This window comes from Leptonychotes weddellii, chromosome 13 (genome assembly GCF_054177405.1).
Source record: "Leptonychotes weddellii isolate Sample4059 chromosome 13, ASM5417740v2, whole genome shotgun sequence".
NCBI classification, from domain to species: domain Eukaryota; kingdom Metazoa; phylum Chordata; class Mammalia; order Carnivora; family Phocidae; genus Leptonychotes; species Leptonychotes weddellii.
This window is the reverse complement of record NC_138381.1, coordinates 65,343,516-65,356,506: the sequence shown is the minus strand read 5'-3', so window position 1 is coordinate 65,356,506 and position 12,991 is coordinate 65,343,516. Positions and strand designations below refer to the sequence as shown.

The 12,991-nt window shown below is 53.4% G+C and overlaps 1 protein-coding gene across 4 annotated transcripts in view; it reads right to left on the bottom strand.

Moving 5' to 3' along the window:
* Positions 1–12,991, bottom strand: part of WSCD2 (WSC domain sialate O sulfotransferase 2) — a 111,657-nt gene that overhangs the window by 25,500 nt on the left and 73,166 nt on the right. For 3 of the 4 annotated variants that reach the window (XM_081801955.1, XM_006733161.3, XM_031027976.2), the window contains exon 4: positions 10,975–11,159. The exons of the other annotated variant lie outside the window; for it this stretch is intronic. In XM_081801955.1, coding sequence (XP_081658081.1) covers positions 10,975–11,159 — 185 coding nt within the window. The remainder of the gene's footprint in view (positions 1–10,974; positions 11,160–12,991) is intronic. 4 annotated transcript variants of the gene reach the window in all.

Below are 12,991 nucleotides of genomic sequence, written 5' to 3'. Positions count from 1 at the left end.
TGTCCCTGTCAAATTTATCAAAAGGCTCATGATGCCCATTTAAAATTAAGGTCAGCTGTCTTCAAATGTGAGTTGCATGAACCTTTCCAGAACACAGCTGTCACGGAAAACCAAGGACAGCGTTCATACAGCGCAGATCAAAACCAGGAGCACAGAAGTAGGTGTCATTTACCGAGTGCCTGCCACGTGTGATCTACTCTGCTGGGAACTTTACTGACATCATCTCATTGCCCCTTCTGGAAAACTCTGAGAGGTCTGGAGTAAACTCTGGTTGTGCAGCTGAGAGTAGCAGGGCTCAGACAGAGAGGTTACGGGACAAACCTAAGGACCCGCTGTTGGCAAGAACTTACTGCAGATCATCGCAGAAACAAGATGTCAGCCCTTGGGAAAAAGGGAAGCAAGCTGCAACAACTGTACACCTCCATCTAGGTCTGTCTCCGGGTCTGTCTAGAGCATCAAACTTCCCTTTTGGCACACCCACGTACGTTGACGTTTGCGTGCAGGGAAAAGGACATGGAATTGCTCCTAGGGCAGAAGGATGGTGGAGGAGGGGGAGGGAGGGAGTTTGCGAGTGCTCGTTTTAAATGTCAGCTGTCACGCTAGTGATTATTTCTACCACCTGGCACCCAGTAGCCCACAGTCGCTCCTGGCAGAGGCAAATCTAGCAAACTGAGAAGACATCTGGAATTTGGGTAAACGGCTATTTCCAGAGCACGCTGCAGGCTCGCACCATCCAGTCCTCTCTCCCCCGCGGTCCTCAGCCGTTGCTCCAGGCTGGTGAGGGAGCTGGCGGTGGCTGGGGGTGGTCAGGGTGCTGCAGACCCACCCCGAGGTCCTCCAGGCCTCAGTTTCCCCATGTATCAATGGCAGGGAGGTGGACAGACCACGCAGATTCTCTTCTGGACAGGGTGGCACTCCACCCTCCCTAAGTGAGGAACTGTCAGATGCCAAATGCCACTAGTGTCCCATCCCGTGGCCTAGGGTGCTCAGAGGGAAGCCCCGGAAACTCATCAGTCACCTCGAGGAAGATTCGATGATGCTCAGAGAATGTGCCATCCAAGGTGAGGCCAGGGAGGGGAGTCAGGCATTTGAGCTAAAGACTCACGGCTACGAGGTGGGACTCGCAAAGCAGGTGCGCAGACCCTCACTTAACCAGAAAACTCCTTTAGCTGGAAACCCCCTCCGGTCCCAGGGCAGAGAGACACTGCCTCGCTTCTAGGAAGAAGGAAGCTCGCTTTCTCTCTCCATGCTGGGTGCCTGGCCTCTCTTCACGGCAGCCACCCGGATAGATGCTGCGGCTCTCCCCACTTATAGTCAGGGAGCCAGAGACTCAAGGAGTCTCTCTGCCTTCCGGTGTCACCAGGCAGCTCAGTGACAGAGTGGAATGAAGCCAGGTTGCTCTGTCTTCCAAGTCCCTGCTTCTTCCAGTAAGAATGATGTGGTTATGATGATTAGGTGCTTACAGGAGTATCAGGGTTGGGCTGGTATCACCGTGGCTCCCGCATACCGGCCACATTGCTGTCTGCTGGGAACCAGGCTGAGCTGCTCCCACGTGTGGCCTTGTTGAACACTCGCATCACCATGAGTTTCCCCTGGGTGTCCCCATTTGTACGGATGCAGAAACAAGGCTCAGAGGGCTGAAACCACTTGACACAAATCAGCCAGCACAGAAGATGCAGGGCTGATTTTGGAATTGAAGTGAGACACCTGCTCTGCTCTGGATGGTATTATCAGCTGCTCTCTGGACGCCAGCCACTGGGGAAACATCTGTCCCCTGCAAGGAAGGTCTCATTCTTCCCATTACACAGAAGGGGGAACTGAGGCTCAGAGGGGGAGAGTGACTTGCCCAAGGCCACAGGGCCGACAAGAAGTGGCTTCTGGATTCCGAACCCAGGAATGTCTGAGCTCCACGGCCTCACACTCTCCAGGCTGTCCCTCTTTAAGAAGCCACCCCCGGGCCTCGTATTAGCCTTTGCAAAACACTGTGATGCTTATTCTGCCTCTCCTGCCCTTCACACTCATTCCACAAAGTCAAGGCTGTCACTCTGGGTTATGTGGACACTGGAGTCAAATTTTAAGTACCAAAAGATAAAAAAAAAACCGCCCAGCTCTTGACCCTGAGTCTGCAAAACCATATTCAAATTGTTAACGTTCCTCTTCCCCACTGGGATTCCATTCAGGAGACTGTCTGATAGGCCCCTGGGTCGTGGTTGAGGCCGGGAGGGTTGCTACGGGAAATCATTCCAGGGTTGAGGCTCATGGAGTCCCCTCCGGGACTGGGACAGGCCTGGGACACTGTAAAGCTCTGGAGCCCACCGCCTCTTCCCCTCTAGGTGCTTCCTTCCTGAATGCCCCTACTGCTCCCTTGAGACCAGGCGGGGAGAGGTCGGAGTTGTGTTAGAAGGGGTCAAGGGTGTCAGGGCCCCTGTGGGGTGACAGCATCTGTCTGTGCATCAGTGAGGCAAGAGAGCCCGGCCATGAGGTTAGCTGTGGGCCTGGCTGTAGTGAAGGTGTGTCTGGGAGGTGGGACAGGTGTGCACAGAGTGTGTGACAGGGAGGCAGTGTGTGCGTGACTGCGGCCAAGTGAGTACAGAGCGACCTGTGTGGGCGTGCGGACGCTGAGCGCCGAGACCGCGAACCTGGCCATGGGGGTCTGTCTATGTGGGCATCTCTACATGACTGCGGCTGGGGGTGGGACCTCCACCACGGGGTGGAGACGTACCCTAGGGGATCTCTCTGGGTTGCCTGGCAACCGTGTAGCTGAGGGGAGGGCTCCCTGTCTCCTAGCAGAGGGCCAGGCTGAGCCTCAGCCACCCTCCCACCAGACAGGCCCAGTGCCACCAGGAATTGGGCATTTCTCTAAAATCCCCTGAACAGCCAGCACCTAGGTTCCAGCAGATATGTCTGTTTCCCCAGTGCACCATGCAAGAGAGAGGAACAGGAGGGGGCAGGTCCCTCTAGTGAGCCCAGCCTGGGCGGAGTCTCTCCCCAGGATGCTGAGAGCATGGGGACCCTCCCCCCTGGAGCTCACAGCCGGACAATACTGGTGTCTGTCTGGGTCCTGTGTATCACGGGACCTGACATACGGGTCTCCGGACAGCAGCATTTGTCTGCCCGTGGGCATGTGAGAGCTGGCGTCCACCCACAGTGCTCTCTGGGGTCACCCCTGCTAGGAGTCACCCCTGCATCCTCTTGCAGACATGACCTTGAGTAACTGAGGTCACCAGGGCATCACTCAGGGTCCTGTGAGCCCACACATGCATCTCGACCCCCCTGGCCGAATGCTCTGCCCTTCATCACCCCCAGGCCGATGCCCATGTCTGGGGCTCCAACTGCTGACAGGGCCACATCAGCATGCATCTGCAGGGGGCCTCGAGGGGCTCGGCCCTGACCTAGGGGCTCCGGAAGAGGCTGTCCAGTCTGGCCCCACACCCGAAAGCCACAGTACTTCCCTGCAACCGACAGGCTCGGGACGAGCTGCCTGGCCAAGGAGCAGAAACCCAGCGGTCAGCAGACATGAACTCTGCCACCCACTTTGCTTCTCTTCTTGGAGTCCTGACCTGTCACACAGGCAGCTCCGCCCTTCCTCGATGTTGGGTAAGTTTCCCCTCCTTTTGGAGCCTCGACCTTCTCATCTCTAAAATGGAGGCATGGATACTGGGTGATGACACAGAGACAGAGATGCAGGAGCCTGGTGAGCCACAAGTAGAGTGGAAAGGGCAGGTGAAGGTCTATGGACATATCTCCTTGCCGCCCGCCCTGAGACTTAAATGGAAAAGCAGGTGGAGAAGTTGAATCTTTTCCCTGGTGGAAGGGGAAGGAAGACTCTGCCAGCCCAGCTTCACTGAGGTGGTGGTCTCCCTTTGACATTTAAGCATCTGCTAATGAGCCCCTGACCCTCCCAGCTTACAGAGGAGAGCTGAGCTGAATGCTCTGAATAGCAAATAAGGTGAGGTTTTTAGAGGACAGGAGCCGGAGTGGGATCAGGAGGCATTGCCGTGAGTCTCTCTTTGGGCAAGGTGGGTGCTAGGGGTGGGGGGAGGAGGGGACCAGGTGTGCGAAGGCGGTTCCAGGAGCAGCTGACCTGTTGGATGTGAGGTGTTCTTACAGTCCTGCCCATGTCAAACCCACATGGTCCCTGGGGGGCTTCATGATGTCTGGCAGAAAGGCGGGGCTCCCAGGGATCTGGGAAGCATGCCTTGGAAGCCACTTCTCTCTGCAGCTTGCTCTCCATCATGGTTTGGTGATTGAACATGGAGAAAACCCATGATGGCCAAGACCTTTAACTCTCCCTCTACCCTCATTTCCTCCATCTATAAAATGGACCACCTGGTTCTCCCCATCAGTGGTGAGAGGCCCTCTCACTACTTACGTCTGCAAATGAAGCAGAAGTGGCCAGCCCAGGTCCATTGACCTTCCTAACACTCTTCTGTGATAGAAAGGATCTTGCATTGCCACAGCAGTGGGGGGATGCCTTCCTGTTTGCAAAAAGCCCTGGTGCCCAGCAGAAAGGGAACTGGTTTTAATTTCAGACAGACCTGGGCCAGATATTGACTAAGCGGTGTGTCCTTGGGCAGGAGTCTTCACCTCCCGAGCCTTGGTTTCCTGAGGAGATAAATGGGGATCATATCTGTGCCACATAATGAGGGTGGAAGTCCATGTATGGTATCTACGGTGCCTGAGACCTAACCAGGCCTCCCTGCTCCTTTCTCCTTCGCTCGTCCGTGATGTGTGAAGGGTGTCTGGATCCTACGTGGTAGTTCTGTCGGTGCCCCATTAATAAGCCCCTGGCACTCCCTATCCTGATACAGATGGACAATGACCAACAATAAACACCCATGGCTCAGTCTTAGGGCCAGGGAGGAACGGGCTGGACCTGCCAGGGAGTTCATCTCCCCAGGAGCCACCCTCAGCCAATGATGGGGGAGTGTGGGACAGTAAACACGGCAGCTTCCTGCCCCTCTGGTGGGACAGCTCTGAAACACATTCACCACCGTCTCCCAGAGCCCCGCAGTGGGATTAAGCTTCAGCTGTCCTCAGTGGTGACCTGCTTTGTAAAAGACCTTGTAAGGGCTCCCTCCCTTCCTTGTCTCACCTCTTCGTCCCTCTACAGGTGCATCCTGGGCTGGCTTCCCAAGCAAACCAAGGGTCACATCCTTGCCTCTGGGGGAACCCAACTTAAAATGTCTTCGGATCTTGGAACATTTTTAATCCATAAGGGAAATTCCACATGGAGTTCAGGGCCGTTGCTCTTCCCAGCCTGCAGTCTGTGAGAATCGTGCTTCAGGAGTAGTGCGATACCCAGCCTCTCTGGACAACGGCAGTGACCCTGGGTACTGTCTCCCTCATGACCGACACTAAAGACCAACAGAACATCAGCTGTTTGCTCTGTGTCACTAGTGTTGCAGGTTACGTGTACAGTATCTATGAGGTCGGCCAGACTATTAATCTGTTTTGCAGATTATTAATCTGAGATGTAACGAGAATTCAGTTGCTTTTCCAGGTCACACAGCTAGCAGGAATTGGGATATGACCCCCATCCTGCTTGACATCTCCTCTTGGTTTCCCACCCCTCTGCCATTAAACAGTAGGCCTGCCCCATTCTCACAAGGCTGGGGGCTCCAGAGACCCCACAGCAGCCCCCTGAATTTCCCAGAAACCCTCTCAAGCCCCACAGCAGGGGTCTAGGCAGCACAAAAGCTCATGCCCCACATTCTCATAATGTCAGCTCTTCATTGCCGGGCCAACTGGGATGGTGCGTGACCTCAGCAGCTTGAGGCTTTTACTAGCAAGAGGTGAGCAGAGCAACTGCTTGGCGACTCTCTTTGCTGGGGGCAGATGAAGAACAGCCCGGAACCAGCTGCAAGTGTCTCTGAAGTCCTATCATCTCTTTGTTCTGGGGCTTCACAAAAATGAGGTAAATGTCACCAGGCGTCAGCTTAAAGGCAGGTGTGGAAGAGTTCCCCTTGGTTTGAAAGAGGCCACCACCCCCTGGGTAATTAGGCCAGGCTCTACTGCATTAAAGATGCCATCGAGGAGGAAAGGCAGTGAGCTGGGAGCTGTTAACAGCTACCTATAATCAGAGAGAGATTGAATTACACAGAGAGCCTAACTGTCCGAGAATTCAAACCAGCTATTTTTAGGCATCACCAAAGGCTCCTGCGGGCTGTTGCAAATTCAGAGAACGTGAATTGGGTGCTGCTTGGAGTGCATTGAGGAGTTTTCATTTCAGGAAGAAAGGGGCATATCTGCTCAATAACACTGTGCTAGGTGCTTCCTCGACTTTACCTCACTCGGTGGTCATGGCCATCTTTAAAGGTTGGAACTGTCCCCATTTTACTGATGGGGCTCTTGAGGCTCAGAGAGTCAGCAGCCTGGCCATAGGCAACATGGCAAGTAAGTGAGAAAGCTGGGATAGAAACCATGTCTGCCTGAGTTCAAGACCTACAATGTCCCTATCAGTCTTTGTGGACTTCACTGAGGGGATAAGAGCAAACCAATTCTTCCCCATTGTGACGCAGAAGAAAATTTTTCTACCTATCACCTCCTTGACCCTACACAGCAGAACTCCTGAAGACCCATATACATTATAAAATTCAGGGGTCCTGGGCACATATCAAGGGGAAGGAGAGACCTCCAGAACTGGCAAAGGAGGAGCAAGGGATCGTCCCTCCAGCCAGTGTGATTTTACACGATCATCTGCGGCTCCCCTTGGCAGAAGTGGCTGGAATGGAGTTGTCAATGAGCATAACACAAGCATGACACAAAACTCCCCTTCGAACTTTCAAAGACAACAAACTGCCAAAACTCACAGTACACAAAATACACTATGTAAATTGTGAGCCCTAAATCAAAGGTCTATTTTTTTTTTCTGTGATCATGTAATACTTCCACCATAATAATACTTCATAGTACTTCCCCCAAGATAGAAAACAAAAAAACAAGAGGAAAATGTGCTGAGTCTTGGGAGAAGCTAGTCTGTCTGCAGTCCTGGGGGTTTTAGGTAACACTAAAGGACGGTCAGCACCACGGACAGCCACCCAATGGGCACAATATGTATGTAACAGGTTCAATGTAGTTCTAAGAAACCTTGTAACACAAATCTTGCAAGAATCTTCCAGGCAAATGGAAATTCTTGCAACATCCTATAAAGCTATAATGTTCTCAAATCACTGGCAGGTCTCTGCCCCTGGGAGGAGAGCTACACTTGCTGACACATTTAGCAAACTTCTGTGAAAAATGTAATCCAACCAAGAAGGAAGTCCATTTCTCGCTTCTTTTGTAACAAGAGCAAAGAGTCCATGTGCCTGAGAGTCTGTGTCAAGGAAGAATAGCAGGGTGCCTGCAGACATTTGCTCTGCCAACCTTTTAATGCTCTTGCTACTATAGGAGCATTCCATCACCTCAGAAACATGCAGGCTGCCTCCCTATGCAAGGCGTATGCCCTACCAGAGTGGTGCTTGGAGATAAGAAGCCTCCTTTAAATCTCTCCAATCATTAAGAATTCTGTGCCACTGCTCAGGGAAACACAATTAGGACACAGCGTTAATACCAACTAATGACTATACAAATGGAGTCTGGTTTCTACCATACCTGTTTCCTGGTGCGTTTGCTCATTTCCCTGCCTAGCGTTGTGTGCCAGTAGCTTGGAAGGCCTCCCTTTCTGATTTGTGTATAAATCAGATCCAGAAATGGGAAGCCAAAGGTGCCACTGCATCAGAACAAAGACACTGGTGATTCTGTTTTGCTTGGAGTCAGCGAACGGGGCAGAAGGAGAGATCAGAGGTCAGGGAAAGTAGGAGGTAAGCTAGATCCAAGGAGTTCTCCCAAAAGAAAGGAGATGAGGTCCAGAATCCAATACAAGGGGTCAAGGTGTCTACAGCACCCAAACTAGGAGTCAGAGGGCTGGCTTCCAGCCCATGCTCAGTCCCTAGGAAGCACTGTGGCCTTAGAAAAATCATGCTTGTTCATCATTTCCTGAAGTCACCTTTAGACTTTCACACACTCATTCCCTCTTCCTAGATTTCTCTACCAACCCCTTCACAACTTGAGTCTGGATATCCTCCTCTCCTACACCAGGCAAAATCCTATGTGTCTTCCAAGGCCCTAATCTTCTGTGAAGCCTCCCTCCATGGCTGTTCAACTCAGCCACTTATGCTCTCTGGGCTTCAGTCTCTAAAGCTGTAAAAGGGGACATCAGCAAGGAAGGTGCTTCCAACAGGGTACTCAACATAAGACCTTTGCTGACCCTGCACTATTTGCTCATGGTTGGAATATAGGGCTCTCCCTTTTATCTGGAAATCTCCTTAGAACGAGATTCAGCTCAAATGTTGCTCCCTTGCCTCCTGCAGACAGAGCCCTTGCAATCCCCCAACACATACCCCCAGTGGTGTTGGGTCTGTATCTCCACTGCACGGTGAGCTCCCGAAGGCAGGGACTGTGCTTTATTCTCCACTCATCCTCCCCATGCCTAATCCACGAGATTGCTTCTCAAGCATTTTGGTTCAATGAATGGTCCCCAGGCTCTCTCCAGATACCATGTTGCCAACCGGGAGCCCACCAGGAATCTCAATCTGACACATCATCAACCATCCATCCCCTTATCCAAGCCACTTCCATTCTTGTCTCAGCCTTGAGGTTAATAAGGCTTCAGTTTTCTTCTGGAGGCTCCAGCTGAAGGTGCCCAAGCTTCAAATCTTGTAGAGTGATGATTCAGGACAATGTGGTGGACTTAGAGAATCCAGGACGCCACCCTCAGTAGACATGATTAATGTTCCCCTCTTGGACATCAATGCAAAAGACTCCTTTCTCAGATGCAGCAAAACACCATCGCAGGTAATTTTGCTGCTGCAGATGTGCGTAAGCTGAGGGGTGCAGCAGCATCCCTTCCAGCCTCCGGGGCTGTCTTCAGCAACCACCAGCCCTCCGACTGCTACAAGGGCAAGACCCACCCTATTATACAGAATCTAGTGTCTGTCTGTGCTGAGGCTTGTATATTTCAGCTGATTGAAAAATCTTCGATGGCCTATGACAGTGTTATTCGTATCAGATGATCACAGTAGTTTGTGTGTGTGTATGTGAGAGAGAGAGAGAGACAGAGTCAGGGGTTGGGGGGCAGAATATGTCCAGATTATCCAGCCAATCTGAACACTAACCAATAGGAGGTCTGGCTGCTATCTGGCTAATGACCTACATGGCCTAATTTCTTGTGCTCCAGCTCATCCTCATCCACTAGGATGTAGTGGCAACAGCTTTCTCACTCAATAGCCATGACTCTAAGACCATCTCTTCGGATAGTCAAAGTCACCATCAAAAGAACATAAATACTGGCATAAAGGGATCTGTGTGAGGATGGTAAATCTGCCATCAAATTAAAATCTCATTACACTAACGGCCAAACCAGAGACTCGCTGTGTGGACATTCTCCAGCCTGGATTTCACACACCACCTGTGCCCGCTGCCAGACAGGACTTCAGCCCCGGGTGAACCGAGGCGACTCTGGGGCGGTAGATGGCGCACCCATTTGCAGCAATCAGCACCTTTGCAAATGGGCAGCATGCTCGACCCTCCTGTACAGCAAAGCTTGAGCGGGGGCTTCCAAAGCACGGGATTTGGAAAACGGAACGCATTATCAGGCAAACCAACCAACGAATTTTTATAAACAACGGCACTCCCGTGGAAGACTGGCAAAGCCGCCCGCGATGACAGGCCAACGTTCCGGGCAGGGCGTGTCAGCTCTGCTGAGGTCTGAGGCCTTATTATTCAAAGTGTAGTCCCTGGCCCAGCAGCCTAGCATCACCTGGGAGCTCCTCAGAAAAGCAAAATCTCACCCTGACCAGCTGAAACAGAATCTGCATGGTAACAACATCTCCATAGGGTTTACAGGCACATTCTAATTTGGGAAGCCCTGGCCCAAGGGTCAGAGATGCGGTTGTGGGTTCCTGTCTCTGCCTCGGGTCTGCATCAGAAAGGTAACTGGGAGAAACCCAGCCCTCTGTCTTTTGTCCAGGCCCTCTGCAGTTTTCACAGGTTTGTGGGTCACCTTTAAATAAACTGGGTGAGGTGCCTCGTTAGCGCAGTAGGTAGCGCGTCAGTCTCATAAATAAACTGGGTGACCTTGGGCACTTAAACTCGGTGAGCCTCCGTTTCCCCACTGTAAAATGGGAATTAACACTGGTAACCGCCTGAAGAAGCTATAGGGAAGGGATACGAATTCAGTCCTGCAGTGGGCTTGGCACAGTGCCTGGCACACAGCGGATTCTTGCTAAACAAACATTAACTGTTAGGAAGCAGCCAGAGGGGGGACATGGGACGATGTCTGCAGAAGACGGGCCAGCGCCCACACTCTCCTGTTCACCTCCCTCTCTACTTCTCCCTCCCTCCGTGTGGAAACTGGAGAGTTTTTCCAACAAGACTGAAGCACCGACAAGCAAGAAATTCTCTCTATGGGAGCACTGAAGACGTAAGCTCCAGAGTTTGTTTAAATCTTCTGCGGCTTATGTGACATTGACCCTCGGTTTCCTGGTCTATAAAATGGGAGTCAGAGAAGAATAGTGCCGACTCGCAGGGTCACTGTGAGGATGGGCTACTCCGCATAAGACACTTAAAAGAGGACCAGGTGTCTGCTCTTGCCCTCGTTATGGTCCTCATCCTCGTCCGCATCACTGTTACAGACAATATGCTTTCAGAAAGTCAGGAAGGCCAACAGCTCAGGCTCTAGCTCACTTTGCCCCGGAGGAAGACAGGGTTCTCAAGAAGGAGGGCTGCCCCTGACACAGGAGGCTGCTCCGTGTGGGAGGGAGAGGACACGGACAGGTGGAAACACTTGGGAGTAGATGGAGCAGAGAGCTCTGCAAGGGCTGTGGTGGAAGTTGGGGCAGGACAATGGGGGTGCTGGGGAGCCACAGAAGGCGCAGGGCAGGGAGCAGCAGGCCGCGGAGGAGCCGCGGGGAGGGGCGGGGCCGACTCACGTACACCTGCGCGCAGACTCCTGGGCCAGCTGCAGCCGGTAGACGGAGAGGCGGTTGGCGCCACCGCACACGCTGCCGCGCTCGCCCTTGCACCCCATGTCACACTCGGCCTCGCTCACGTTTGTCGCCTGGATCTTGTGGCCGCAGTAGCACTCGGCTCCGAACTCCAGCCCGGCATACAGGTAGCCCCTGGGGAAGGCTGCGGTCAGGCCCGGGTAGCTGCCCCCATGCAGACCCCCGGGGGGCCAGGAGACTCGGGGGGATGGGAGGGCTCTGGGGTCCAGGACCCCCAGGACCACCCCCTGCCTTCCTCCCCATACACGTACCCACGTGGCCACACGTGTTCTACTTACACCCACCTTATACACTTCAAACACACACACGCCCCTCCGAGCCTGGGGTCCCTCCATCCCAGCACTCTCTTGCCCCTCCCATCTAGAGCCATGCGCTAATTATATCTCCAGAGTCCAGCCCCTTTGTTCCAGGAAACGTCCCCTAGGAATGATGCCTCCATGTTCCTTGAGAAGAGCTGGAATGAAGGGAGGAGGCAGGGATCTCGTATCCCCTCGGAAGATGGCAAAACCAGGGTCACATATCCAGCCAAGGAAAAAATTCCTTCCCCTAAAACAAAACAAAAAATCCAGGCACTGCAAGGTTTTCAACTTCTTTTTTTTTCCCCATAGCCATCGGACTATTTCCTAAAAAGGACTCTCAGTGGACACCGATTCTGTAAACAGACGAAAAGCCATGGCCTGCTTTGGCTGCAGGGGGTGGGGACGGAGGGAGAGGGTCTGGGCAAGCCCCGCTCAGCCCCCTCGCCTGTGAGGCATTCTCCAGAACCAGGAAGGCTTGGCCTGCAGGCCCCTGGTCATGCAAGGCGGCCCCAAGGGGAGTGGTCAGCTCGCGTCTTCACCCTGGACGCCTGTGGGCAGCCGGACAGACGGACCCGGCAGACACGTGCCTCCACACACCTCCGCTACCCAGGTGGCAGGTGCCATGCTCTGCTCCACACACTCATCTGGGCAGGTACAGCACGAGCAGCTTAAACTAAATGGGCATCTTGGTGCCTGAACCCCACCGGCATTCTGGGGCTGGGCCAGCCTGCCTTCCGTCTGTCTGTCTCACACATCCCGTCTCTCTGAAGCCCTGGTTCTGGGGTGCCCTGAGCCCCTCTCGTGTAACTGGACCCACTGACAGAAGGAACATTTTCCAAGGTGGGGGGAAACACTTCCAGTGGGTGTTACAATGCCAGGGCAAGTGGTAGCTTCCCCCTAGCCCCCTCCCTGGGATGGCTCACAGTGGGGAGGGTGGGGGACAGCTGCTGTGGGAGGACGCAGCCACCAGCTGTGAGTGCCCGTCTGAGAGGGGGATTCTCCAGCCCCATCCACGCCCTCAGACGGCTGCAGTCCCGGCCCTCTCTTGACCGCAAACTCATGGAGACACTGAGGCAGAATCACCTGGCTAACCCCACTCCCCGATCGTAGTTTCTGGCACACTCAGAAACTTGGGAGATGATAAATGTTTGCTGGTTCAAGATGCTAAATTTGGGGATGATTTGTGGCCCAGCGATGGATAACTAATATAGGAAGGGAAATGGAGCTGGTCTCGCTATCCTTAGGGTCACCAGTGGTCCCTGGGAAGGCCGTAGACTGTTAATCCTGATGTCCCTGTGGTGGCCTTCACCAGAAGGATCTTTCCAGAATTAAAACAGATCCCACCTCTCCACTCCCTAACCGCCCCCACCCCCCACCCCCAGGCTTCCACTGCCTGCAGATAAGCTTCCAGATGGCTTGGCTCAGTCTACAAACCCTCCTATCGGTGGTTCTTTAAATGGACAGCCATTAGGATCACCTGGGGAGCATTTTTTAAATGTCACACCCAGCTCCCACTTCCAGAGGGTCTAATTTAATTGGCCCTGTGATTCTAACGTGCTGCTTTGTGTGAAAATCAGAGCAGTGGTGCCCCCGCCGTGGGCCTGGGCCCCGCAGAGTCCGTATGGTCTCTGTCTTGGAACTCAGGAA